This window comes from Dunckerocampus dactyliophorus, chromosome 7 (genome assembly GCF_027744805.1).
Source record: "Dunckerocampus dactyliophorus isolate RoL2022-P2 chromosome 7, RoL_Ddac_1.1, whole genome shotgun sequence".
Lineage (NCBI taxonomy): Eukaryota > Metazoa > Chordata > Actinopteri > Syngnathiformes > Syngnathidae > Dunckerocampus > Dunckerocampus dactyliophorus.
In genome coordinates, this window is record NC_072825.1 from 13,524,517 (window position 1) to 13,537,861 (window position 13,345).

A 13,345-nucleotide genomic window follows, 5' to 3' on the forward strand; every position below is an offset into this window, starting at 1 on the left:
ATCTCACTCATAGACCCAATCATTCAGCCCGCCTGTTGATGCAGTGATGTATTTAAATTTGATAGGAATAGAAGGATTAACACTCTTGATAGCAGGCGTTAAACAAAGGAATGGGATCAGCATCACGCCCTGCCTTGGACCATGATATCTGCTTCTTGGCTACAGCTGGCCTCCCTCAACATCATTGTTCTCAACATGTCAATCACTTTCCTTGTGAGCACCACTGTGATATCTTAACCAAAACAAACATGTCCAAGACAACAATTCCCTGTACCGGATGCCTGGTAACGCAAAATCCCTGACCTGAAGGGTGGCTCGTCTGAAACCAATCTCTGGCATATTGGTGGAACTTGTGTGCTGTTTGCTGACCCAATATGGACTGATTTCCCCACACAAGAGTTTATCTGCACAGTTGTTGCATGACATCACCGTGGCTACAGAAGGAGATGGTCTGATGGCGGGACAGACCACAGTGGAGAGCCGGCTGATTAACCCGCATACTGTTTCCTTTTCGGTCAGGCCTGTCACCATTGCTTCCTGTTTGTCACTATCTTAATCAAACACTTGATTTCCGACAGGAAGGTGTGCTATTGGCTTGGAAAACGATGCCCTCAGGGCCACAATTGGGAAAAAAAGCTTACCGTGCTCAAAAATCAAAAACAAATGTGTTTTTGTGTGAACATATGACAGTGGGTGTCCATGTGCCTTAAAGTTTGTGTTCATGTTTCTATATTAATAAGAGCACAAAGGAGCTTGAACGCAATGCCAATGCCTGTAAACTGTGAAATACAATGTGTAAGGTGATTTCTTTGTTTAAAAGAAAAGGTATCACATACTTCACAGGTAATTTAAGACATACAGCAACCAATAATTGTAATTAACTTAATCTAATAATACTATATATAGTGGATGTATGCATTGTATCCTCAAGGGGATTTTAAGGAATGAGTAATTTACATTTTTTGATCATCGATGAAATCAAAATTCGCTGAGTGTTTTGCACACTTATCTTTCGCTATATGCAATATTTTAAATATGGCTGACTAAAGCACCTACCTTAGGTAAGACTTGGGTTTAGACCAAGAGTACGGATGCTGAGGCACCTCTAGGAAGCCTCCGCAGTAGTTCTCCTTCTTCAAAACCAGGCGGGAAGGATAGTCCTCATGAGTGAGGTCCCCCTCCTGGCCAAGCTCTTCACCACCAGGCTCCACCTTGAGGCTCATGGAAGGTGAATGGTCCACCATGGTCTTGCGTGTCTTAATTGGGATCCCCTCTCCCATGTCTATCACTCCATCTGTGGTTAGAGCATTGATAGCGGCCACAATGGCAGAGTTGGTGTACTGGTTGGCATTGGCAAGCCAGTTCTCATCTGTGACACTGACTCTAGGGGAGCCGTATGGTGAGGGTGTAGGAGATTGGTGGGGTGAACAAGATGTCTGGTGGCACGGAGTATCATTGAAGCTGTACTTTCTCTTCCCCACACCAGCGCTGCTGCTGTTGTTGTTGCCTCCACCACTGAAGGAAGGAGAGTTAGGCCTGGATCCACGAGGCTGAGCTGGCCAGCCTTCCTCAGCCACAGCTCCAATCTGAGGGGAGTTGGAGGGTGAATTGTGAGGGGAGGGTGCGGGACCACTGGCATGCGGGCAGGATAAAAGTGTGGAGCCCCTGGGAGAAACGCAGGGAGACTGCCAGGGGGAATTCTGTGGGGAGTTGTCATAGTTGTAAAAGCCAGACTCGTAGGAGGATGCTTCGGAGTTGCAGCTGCGTGAAGAAATGCTGCTCGCGGGACTGAGGCAGCTGGGATCACGGTAGCCATCTGCATTGGGCAGTGTAAGTGTCACAATGGAGTTAACGCCTCTTTTGATGATGTGGTCTTCTCTGTTGCTTTCTGCTACTTCATCCTCAGGACACTGGCTGTAGGCAGTGATTTCAATACGTGGACTTTCCAGGGCTGGAGCCCCATTAGGTCTCAGGCCATGAGGCAAGTAATAACCTGATGCCACGTGGTTGTCATTTTGGAAGTTGTAGCCAGTCTGGTGACAAGATGTAACAGAGATGACCGGACTGGACTGTAAGGTGTGGTACTGGGTAGCCAGACAGGGGTTGCCCATCCCCAATGGAAGGGAAAGCGTGACATTTGGTGTGTAGCTGAATGCATCTGAAAAAAATAAGCACATTTTCAATATGGAGCCATGTGTGCCCACCAGATTAAGGTGATCAGAGTCATTATGCTATAGCAGTAATTAACCCTGATTACATGTACAAACAATGCCCCTATACAAATCTTACCAGCGACAGACTGACTCCTTTCTTTATTCTATGAACATCTGGAGAAGCTTAGCAATCATTTTCAAGTAGTTACTGTATATGTGGTTGCTCTGTAGTCCCAAATTGCACAGCCACCCTGTTTGCTGGATAAGTTCATTTAAGACTCTGTTTGGCACTCCTTGCTGTCAAATGTACTCTACAGGAATCCCTCCAGCAGCAGACTGATGGATGCTTTATTTGATTGATTGCATCACTCACTGAGTGAATTAGGCCCTCCCCTGTGGAAATCTGACAGCACTCTCGCTTCGCTCTGCGCTTGTGATTAAGTCAAAGAGAGGCATCTGCAGCATAACACACTCATACGCAGAGGTGAGCGCACGGGAGAGGATAAAAGATAAACAATAGACAACAAACAGAGGTCCTAAAACCTTGTCGGTTTTCCACCTCTGCCAAACCGCTGCTGTCTTATCAACAGTTGTAAACTTCATGTTTTGTCTTTCATTAATAATGTTAGTGATGGTGAATATCCACAGAGCAGACACCATTCAGTCAGTGTGCAAGTCAAGGGCATTCCCCTTTGGTGCGCTCACCACAATGCGTCGCATCTCATGAAATCTGTCACACACCACATCATATACGGGTTAGCAATCTAAAATTAGTTTGTGGGAGTCTATTTTCGGAGTTGACAATGCACCGTGCATTGGACAAGTTCAGTATACCACATGTTTAATAGCATGCATAAGGTAACACTGGAGCATGCTGTATATATAGTCTAATATTTTAGACGTTTCCTGAGAAAATATACACTTCAAATTTTAAACATTGTTAAATATGGTGCCACAAGTACAATCCTGCGGTGCATGTTGAATTATCATTTCATTTGACTAGAAAATCAGAAAAAACGAAAACAGCAATATCACCACAATGCACACAATATATAGTTTACATACCAAATAAAGCAAGAAATGTATTTTCAATACTCACCTCTATCCGGCTGATACACACACTGGCTGTGCTCAAACACATAACTAAAATCAAACTCTTGCTCTTCTTGCTGATAACTCATCTCTGCTCCCTTATCAAACTGTGAGTTTCATCTAAAAGTGTGTCCCAGATCAAACTCTTCTGATGCTTTTCTTTTCTGGTTACGCTCTTCTAGACCTCGGAAGGCAACATCTCTGCCCGCTCCACCCCGTGTGACACACCTCCTTACTTCAAGCCTGACTTACTTTGCTCATATTTGCAACTGTTTTTTTTTTTTTTGTTGTTGTTTTTGTGCGCAATCAGCGCTCTGTGACACACCGTACTTTACCTACTGGGGGTTTTTACTCTTCCTGTTTTGTATGATGCTACAGCGCTTTTAGGTTTCATTTTCCAGATTAAGGAAATTTCATTCTAATTTGCAAATGGACAAAAAAATACTCAACCACTGATGGCTTCTACATGGATCTGCAGTACACTTCAAATAAAATTAACTAAAAAAAACCCACAATTTTCTCAATCATGCTATTATATTTAAACCACTCTAGGCAGAAGTAAACATGCATACTAAAAGAATGAATACATTTATCTCCAGGGATTGCGGTCTACAACAGCCTAAGACTGACGGGACCTCAGGGACAGATCGGTGGTTGCCCACAGAAGCCATCTGCATCTTCTGGAGCGAAGGGGCCTGGACCCACACTTATTACACATGCTGAGTGCAGGTTATGGCAGGAACCCAATAGGATGTGTGTTTTTAGCTGTGCCTGTCGGACTTTGTGAAGTTCTGCGATAATAAAGCAGCCTTCGGCATACTGCTGAAGCTGTGAGTGGTTAAGCATGACTCCCTGCTAAGCAAGCTACTCAGCATCCCTAAACGGACACATCACAATTGTCTCTCTCTCATTTCTCTCTCTCTCTCTCGCACGCACACACACACACACACACACACACACACACACACACACACACACACACACACACACACACACAGAAACATATGTTACCAATTATAGGAATTGGGGCCAAAATGGATAATAATAAAACCCGCACCCGTTCATCTGAAATCTCAAAAACCAAACGAAGTCCAGAATCCACAAAAAGCCAGTGACATCACCACTAGAATCCACATAAGGCAGACTATGGACAACTTCTGATGGGCCCGAAGTAATCTGTAAACATTAATCATGAATAAGAGAAACAACAGGACTTGCATTTTAAAACTAATTTGAAGCGTACTACATTCACAATGCACATGACTCTTGGCCTCTCCCTACAATTAATAATAATGCCTTCAATTTGCTTCTTTGTTGCATGAATGGAAGCATCAAGGGTTTTATACTGGTGAGGGCACTGTAACCTGCTCAAAACTTAAGTCTGTTGTGAAACACCTGCAAAAACTAATAGTAGCGATACAATTATTATCAAGTGTCACTAAATTCAACTTTTGTGGGTACATGTCCAAAGTCACCTATTTATTATGCTGTAGTTAATCAATCCATCCATGTTCTATGCCACTTATCCTCACAAGGGTCGCAGGTATGCTGGAGCCTATTCCAGCTGACTTCGGGCGAGAGGCGGGGTACACCATGGGCTGGTCGCCAGCCAATCACAGGGCACATATAGACAAACAATCATTCACGCTCACATTCATACCTATGGACTATTGAGTCGCCAATTAACCCAACATGCATGTTTTTGGAATGTGGGAGGAAACCGGAGTACCCAGAGAAAACCTCCTGTAGTTAAGTCATATCCTTTTGTTTTCCCCTTGGAGTTAACACATGCAATAATAATTTACTCTTGGTGTGTTTAAATATACTTAGTTAACCCTTTATTGCTTCAAAATGACAAATTAATAGATAAATACAACTGACAGCCTCATGGTGTAATGCATTATTATGCATGAGAACCATGCATGCAACACTTGGCATAAACACATCGCAAAGTCAGATATTCAGCAGTGCTTTACCTTCTTCTGCAGACTTCATTTCGGAGAGAGAGGTAACAGAGTGGAGTCCCCGCTCCTTGCTGGCTGGAGCTTCAAACGTGAACTTGGAAGAAACGCTCAAGCTGCTGAGCGTATCCTGCATTCAACAAGCGGTGCTCAACTTTCCCCGGCTGAGAGGCTGCATGAGCAACGGAGCATAAAATAGTGCAAGCTTGGTCATTAACTCACGCGTCACAAAAAAAATCACATTTTAGATTAAAGTGAAATAAATGGATTATAAACGTGGTGGGTGTGCGCACCGGATGAGCCTTGGTGGAGTGGATGAGGAGGTGGGCGCTGCTAAGGGGACGACTGTGGCTGAGGTGAGTTAGTCTGTCTTGTTCCCATTGAAGGTCTCCAAGAGTCTCCCCAGGTCTATGACGCAGCGCGGCTTTGTCAGAGGGGCCGTCTCTGGTTCTTTTAAAGCTGGAAAACACCCTCCGTTCTCCGTCAATGCACCGCCCATCCATGACGCCAGCGACGAGCTCCTGCAACCTCCTGGTCGGCGCGATGATGTTTTCCACACCAGGATAGGTGTGTGTATGCGTGTGTGCTAGAGTGCGCAAGTGCGGGCGCGCGCGCGTGCGTGTAAATGCCCGTACAAGTTGAAGCGTATCGTCATCATTTTATCCAAAATGTTTTGCCTTTCTTCACGATAATGTATTGGAGAGCTTGATGACGGCTAGTTATTTGGAACACGCACACATGCATACAACAACAAACACATTTGACAAATGGAGCAGCCTCTGACTTTCATTAAAAACTTGTATTACGTACACTATACACATGAGACCAGTTTGTGAAAGTACATTTTTTCTTCGTCACTTAAATATGTGAGGCGCTATTTAAATGCAGTCTGTTTGTACAGTACTAAACAGCACAGCATGGTACAGTATTCTTTGCATTGCTCATATTGGACTGTGTATCCAATTATGTCAAATATAATGTATTGCATATTCATATGTGCAACAAGTTATCTTAAAGGCACCTGATCTCTTAGTAACTTTACTGGAATGCTCTTTTGAAGAACTTTCAATCATTATTTTCCCATCAGGAATCCACAGCGAATCGGCCATAATATATATTTAAAGTGAAGGCTTTTTGGTGTTATTACTTGTTAATATCAACATTTTAGATTTCAGCGTTTTCTCATTAAATTCTGCCGTTTTGCTTTCCGTTTCTCATTTTTGCTGGGTTTTTCTTTTGTTCTATTGCTGCAGTGTGCCATGGGCCACTAAAAAATAAGCCACTGGCCGAACTTTGGACACCCCTGCTTTTATATCTTTTGGTGATGTCAAATATGGGAGCAACCACATCTCTCATCAACTATTTAGCTTGTTAGCTTCCTGTCAGGAGTGAACAAGAGAGAAGAGGAGTGTTATTGTGGATGGAAGTAATCGTTGCCTGACAAGAGTCAGATCCAAAATTAAAAGAGAAGGAGTTCGTAGTGGTGGGTTGTCCACACTCTGAACAAGTCCTATACACACAGAAATGAATGTGGCCTATGACAAGCTGACCAATCACAACCTCAACAGTCGACATTCACTTACATGGTGAAAAATTCACACGTTGGCAGGTCTGCTCCTGCGCTGAAGTGCCTGCGTACGTTACGTCCACTTGCTCCTCTCCTCTCCTGTGTGCATGACTCGTTGAAAGGGCGTACAGACCACTTTCACGAAAGCCTTTCTTCTAATTTTGGATCAATGTTTGCGATAAAAGTTAGTTCCAGTTCCAATAAAGCACTCTGCCTTTCTTTAATTGCCATTGTTTGCTCATAAGAAAGGAAGCTAACAAGATAATTGATCAATAAGAGCTGTGATTGCTCACTGAATTGACTCTCTGGGAAACACCCTAGCGTTTCGGATGTGAATTGCACCTATCAACCGAGACAGCTATAAAAGGATCAAGACGACTATGGAGGGGATGGGATAATGGCTGCACACAAGCATTATCCAGGCATTCGTTTTTATGCCGGATGTCTTTCCTGACGCAATCCTCCTATTTATCCAGACTTGGCACCAGTACAGGACATCTTCATTGCTGGGTACTGAGGCTCTGCCTGGGGATCGAACCCGCACCATCTGCAATAAAAGGCGGCAGTGTGTACTTCATGCTATATGGACATAATATTTTCAGGTCATTTAATTGATTGCGGGCCGCACAGTGACCTAGTGGTTAGCATGTTGGCCACACAGTCAGGAGGTCGGGAAGACCTGGGTTCGAATCTCTGTTGGGCATCTCTGTGTGGAGTTTGCATGTTCTCCCCGTGCGTGCGTGGGTTTTCTCTGGGTACTCCGGTTTCCTCCTGCATTCCAAAAACATGCATGTTAGGTTAATTGGCGACTCTAAATTGTCCATAGGTATGAATGTGAGTGTGAATGGTTGTTTGTCTATATGTGCCCTGCGATTGACTGGCGACCAGTCCAGGGTGTACCCCACAATCTCGCACGAAGTCAGACCCTAGTGAGGAGAAGTGGCATAGAAGATGGATGGATGAATCGATTGCAACCGGACTGTTTAGTTTGTTTTAGAAGATGTTTGGCCTCTCATCCGAGCAGGCTTCATCAGTTTATGCTCAAAACAAGATAGAACAGCTCTAGTCTTTGACAGCTTTTATCTAGACATCCAAAGACAACCTGAACAGTCCACTTGCGATCAATTCAATGCCCTGAGAATACAATGCCCTGGATGAATGAGAATATTCACAGACATGGACATATCAAATAAACATTTGGAGGTATCCAGTGCAATAGATTGTAGTTGCAATACAAATTTTATGTTTATATGTTTATATTTTTGTGGTGTCAAACACTGACCTCCCTATGGAGGAGGAAGGAGTTAGTGTGTGATGCTCTGCAGAGCGAAGTAACACACTGCTAATGATATGATAACGGATAAGCTTTGCGGTCACAACATAACATCATTAACATCAATTGCTGTGAGTTGAATTAAAATTGAAACCATCATTTTTTCTTTAAAAATGTCTGATCCTTGTGTTTGGTTGAGATACAATTTCACAAAACAATAAAGTATAGCACACCAAACACACCATGTTTTACTTTGAGGTCAATCGGCAATTGATTATATTTCTAAACTACAACCACCTAAATAATGATTCCCATTAGGTAACACGATTTCATCATTGGTGGTCATTAGCTAATACAGTAAGTAAAACCACATGTAGGAGCTGTTTACTGAAAATGTAATTCCATTAGTTCCCTAAAGACATTGGAATACTGCAGGGATTATCAAAGTTGAGTATTCAGCAGAACAGCTGTCAGCTCACATGGATAATTTAAGATTTGATTTTTTTTATGGTGTGCATCGCAATGATATTTGATGGTGCTTGAAGGCTGATACTCTGAAATTGTAAACAGTTGCCATTATGTGGGTTACAAATAATGTGGAAATATTTATCACTTTAAAGAAAAAGCCATACATCAACATGAGTTGGACGATCACTGTCCAAGAGGGCAATTAACAAAAACTTAGACATGATCCTATGTAATACATTTTGGTTGGTGGCCAGATTTCTAGAAAAGCATAAAAAAAACTACTTTTGTGGGTCTGAAAAGCTGATGGCAAACCCAAAAGGGTCTTCACATAATCAGAAGCAGACTCAAGCTTGGGGCACAAGCAGACAGCATGGGGAGAAAGTGAGAGTGTCTTGTGTTTTCTTTGCCTGCAGTAGCTCCGTCTCTGGCGTCAGCTGCGGCTTGGCTGATGTGCACGTGTGAGCTCAAAGATGAAAAAGCAGCATCACGTACTCGACGTGAATCATGATACAAACTTGCGGTAGGAAAAAAAAAGTAGCCGCACAACTGATTGGCACCGTCAGCAGGATGGGCCTCCACTAGTTGGCGAGTGGCTTTCAAACCTTGCGGTGTGGCATAGTTCAGTAGCAGTCTACGGTCTTATCTTGATGGATTCCGTGCTACTGAGCAAAGTGTCATTAGCTACAGCGTCTGTCAACAATGGAGCACTTCTGACCATCACTGCAGCTACAGAGATTACACTCATCAAGGCATTCGGCACCCTGTATTTCATGAAAAACTCATGAAACCTGATGATGTAATGGTTTGGATAATGTGTAGATCAGTGTGATAAGTGAATAGATGGACTCGTTCATCATTGCTCCCCAATGTCATGTCAGAACAATATAAAAAAAAAACCAAGTCTTTTAATACCATGCATTATCCTTCCATGTCAAGTGTCATCATTTGAAGCATTCTATCAGACTTTTGACCACCCACTGCATAGTGTTTTTTTTTTTTTTTTTTTTTTTAATATGACCCATTCTCTTAACCTGCAGAGACCTTTACACTGATGTTTTATTCTATATATATTTTGAAATTGTCAGTCTTAGGTGAAAATTCTATGGTTGTAATTGTTACATTATTGAGGTATGCTGATGATAAAAGTAATCTTGGATAACAGTTGGTCTCTTCTTGATTGATGATTTAATCCTGGATATTGGCTGATATCGGCTATAGTTACGTGGCTAAATTACTCCACGTGAATAAAACATCAATCCATTTTCTATGCCAGTTGTCCTCACTGGGGTCACGGGGATATGCTGGAGCCTATCCCAGCTGACGACGGGTGAGCAGCGGGGTATACCATGGACTGGTCGCCAGCCAATCACAGGGCTGAACAAAACATTATGAAGTTAATTATGTATTGATATGTAACAATAACGTGGTGTCCAGTCATCATGACTGTTATCACTGACGTCAATGGTTTGTGTGTGCAAGGTTTTATTTGCCAAATTGTACAGTTATCTTTTTACGCGTGTTTTATGACGTGCCCATGATTGAAAATTGCAAAAATTGTGTACCTCAACTTTAAAGTTTGACACTCTTGTCATGTTTTTTAATCAGGAGGTTCAGAGAACATGTCATATATAGGTGGTCATATTTAAAGACACATTCACATATGAAATTGGTTCAGTACCCCTTTTAAGTTAATAAAAAAAATAATCACAATTTTTACATCAGCTTGGCTGTGCCTCTTTTTGGCTTTGGGAGTCAGGTTCAAGTTCAAATCCCTACTAAAATTTAATAGTCGATGAGGTAAGGTTTTTGCATAAAAGAATATCCATACTGAGACTGTTAATGTGCCAATACAAACTTTAAACTGTTGGACAACTATGCTTTCTGTAATGACTAAAGTATACAGTTTCCAAAGTTTGTCTTTAACCACAGTGGTATGTCACTTTTGTTTGATATTTTATTACCTCCTTGTCAGAAACTCACAAATAATAGTTCCACTTTTTAGTATAGACCGGTGGTTCTCAATTATTTTCTGTCATGCCCCTACTGAGGTACAGAAATATTTTCGCCCCCGATTTGAAACACTATTGAGAAACTGTTAATATCTGTTTATTTGTCTGTACTGTACAGACTGAACTCGAAACTGAAACCAGTGAAATGCAACAAAATGAAGAGCAGTGAAGCATACAAGCGTATTCAAGAGTCAAATTGCACGCCGAGTACTACAAATTTGTACATGTTGGCAGGTCGGCACTAATATTGAAAGTCCTCCCTGCCTCTCACAACCTTCCCCCCCGCCGAGAGTCCACGGCGGCCCCACCATTTGAGAAGCACTAGTATAGACAGATGTGTTGGATGAGGTATTTCTTAAAGACAGATTTTTTTAGTAGTTGTGCGTGCCATTTTAATCTACTACTGACTCTGTGGTTTAACCCTTATTCCCCTCATGGCTAATCTGTCATCCTTTGGTGCCTTGTTATTTGCTGTTGGTTTTTCAGAATGAGATGTTGTGACGCTTTCAAATTAACGAGCCAAACAGATCAAATGCAGGGTCTGGAAGAGTTTGACATATTCTGTGGAAATGTAATATTTTTTTTATTTTCTATTCTGCTGCATCTGGCGTTGTGACAACACACGTACTGAGCAGCCACAACATGTCTGTGGAGCGCGTGAGAGACACTGAGATTTATGAGCGGCCTGCTCCTCGCTGCTGTTTCACACAAAGTGATTACCACACATGGCGTGTAAACAGAAACATGCCTCCTTTGCTTTTACAAAGATTGAGATGTTACTCTTGCCTTGCCTTTCCCTCTGTTTCGTTGCAGAAAAGACGGTCTATTGTAGTATCAGTGCAACATGAAAATATGAGCTCAGATTATGCTCTTCACTTGGTCTTTATTTTTGTCACATTGTGGTACATTTAGGGACTGGAAATCATTGCCAGTTGCTCCGACTATGTAATAAATGACAAGAGTGAATTTGGCTTTAATAGTACTAATGTTGGCAGCCACTTTAATGTTTACTAGCTGTGGTGTGGCCCAGAAAGCAGACTGCTTCTTGACCTCACCAGAGAAATTTGCACCCATTAAAATGAACCAAAGACATTTATTTATTATTTAATTGAGGCTGTTTACCTTGTTAGATGTGTTGGTTCGGACATTCGAATGCAAGCAGATGTTTATATAAACACGGATGCTAAAACGTGTAGCCAACATTTGGGAAATCCTTGTAAAATTGAGGCTATAAATTCTACCTCTTCCCTCAAAGCTGCCTTGTTGAGACTCTCCTACTACATGCATATAAACCTTGCTTGACATATCCGGAAAAATGTGCACATTGGCATGGATTTTTGGGTTCCCTACACTGTTATTATCTATTTTTTTGCATATTATTATTAGTTTGGCCATACTCTGAATCAGACAGCTTTCAATAGCTTTTAACACTCATTTGTGTTCACCATGTTGATATCAATTTTTTACTCAGTAATTCCATTTGTTGATCCTCCGCATTGGGGGCCACTGTAAACACAGACAGGATTACTCATCATCTTTAGAGTTTTTGTATTTATTTTTCAAATATAACTGGCGATGTGGTTAAATAAAGCTTTTAGGTAAGTTGTGAATAGTTGCGGTCAGTTCGCTTTACTTCCCCTTTTCCCTCTGCTTGGAGTTGGCTCGCGGTTCATTCTTTTGTACTCCTAATGGAGAACTGCTAGGGACTATCTTAGGCATGTCTGGACTCTGCTGTATGTTTAGCTACTGGGTTTTTTTTCCAGAGATTCGTCTTATGAAGAGGAAGTAAAAATGCACGTCTGGCTTGTAAACTGTCATCGTCACATGGCCACTGATGGTAGAAAGGGGACCAAATGGGATGTTACACTTGTTGACATAATATCCTACAGAAAGGACTGTTTAATAGAATACTGTTTAACGCAATCTGTATAGACAGAATGATGCTAAGGTGAGGTTCCCACTTGCTGGTTCATTCATTCATACCATTCATTGAAACAGAAACACAAGAAACCCATACAATGTGAATAAAACCAGTCTTGATTTCACGCCACTGGCCAAGAGGTGTAATTTTTTTTTAGTGTGTATGTGTGTGTTTCATTTAGTAGGAAGTGTTCATAATTTTTTGACCATCCTACTTAAATTGAAACAAATTGATCAAACTTATATGTGGGCTGATGACTGATAACAATCTAGTCTGCAATCTGATGTCTGCATTGTTCTGGATTCCGATCTAGTCCTGGAGCTCTCTGTGCATGTTGCATGTTTGCCCTTGTGTGTGGTTTTACTCCAAGTACAGTAATCCCTCTTTTATCGCATATAATTGGTTCCAGACACTACTGTGATAAGTGATTTAAAAAAATATATGATTCAATATTAAGAAACTGAATATTTTCATAGTTAGAGCATAGGAAACCTGTTTAAACAAAAGATGGTTGCCGCTAGCATAGCAAGCTAGCAAGCTAACAAGTTAGCCTCTCCAATTTACTTATTCTAAACTTTAGAAAGTGTTTGAAACGGAGTGAGGAAGAAGGACAAGGAAGCCAAAAACATACCACTTCCACACGCTATGAGAGGAGAAGGTTTTTTTTTTCATTCATTTTTCATAACCTCAGCCATTGCATGTCCGCTGCTCAGTAGCCAGTCTCCATGCAGTGTGAAAGGCAATGCAATCTAACGTCATGTCTCATAACATTACTGACGCCTTGTGACCGGAATACTACATATAACTTGTCTTTCAATAATAATTTGACTGATAATAGGCCATAGTCAACCCCGAAACTAGATTATTTATTTATTTTTTTTTTTAAACGCGATATAACAAG

At 41.7% G+C, this 13,345-nt stretch overlaps 1 protein-coding gene across 4 annotated transcripts in view; it reads right to left on the reverse strand.

The window, feature by feature from the left end:
• LOC129185626 (nuclear factor of activated T-cells, cytoplasmic 1-like) overlaps positions 1–13,345 on the reverse strand; it is a 140,689-nt gene that overhangs the window by 53,133 nt on the left and 74,211 nt on the right. The window contains exons 3-6 of one of the 4 annotated variants that reach the window (XM_054782933.1): positions 7,453–7,544; positions 5,500–7,320; positions 5,222–5,378; positions 1,057–2,158 (exon numbers count right to left, since the gene is read on the reverse strand). In XM_054782933.1, coding sequence (XP_054638908.1) covers positions 1,057–2,158; positions 5,222–5,342 — 1,223 coding nt within the window. In that variant the 5' untranslated portion in view covers positions 5,343–5,378; positions 5,500–7,320; positions 7,453–7,544. Of the gene's footprint in view, positions 1–1,056; positions 2,159–3,252; positions 3,394–5,221; positions 5,379–5,499; positions 7,321–7,407; positions 7,545–13,345 lie in introns of those variants that run through there. The other 3 variants (XM_054782932.1, XM_054782934.1, XM_054782935.1) reach the window with 3 other exon arrangements.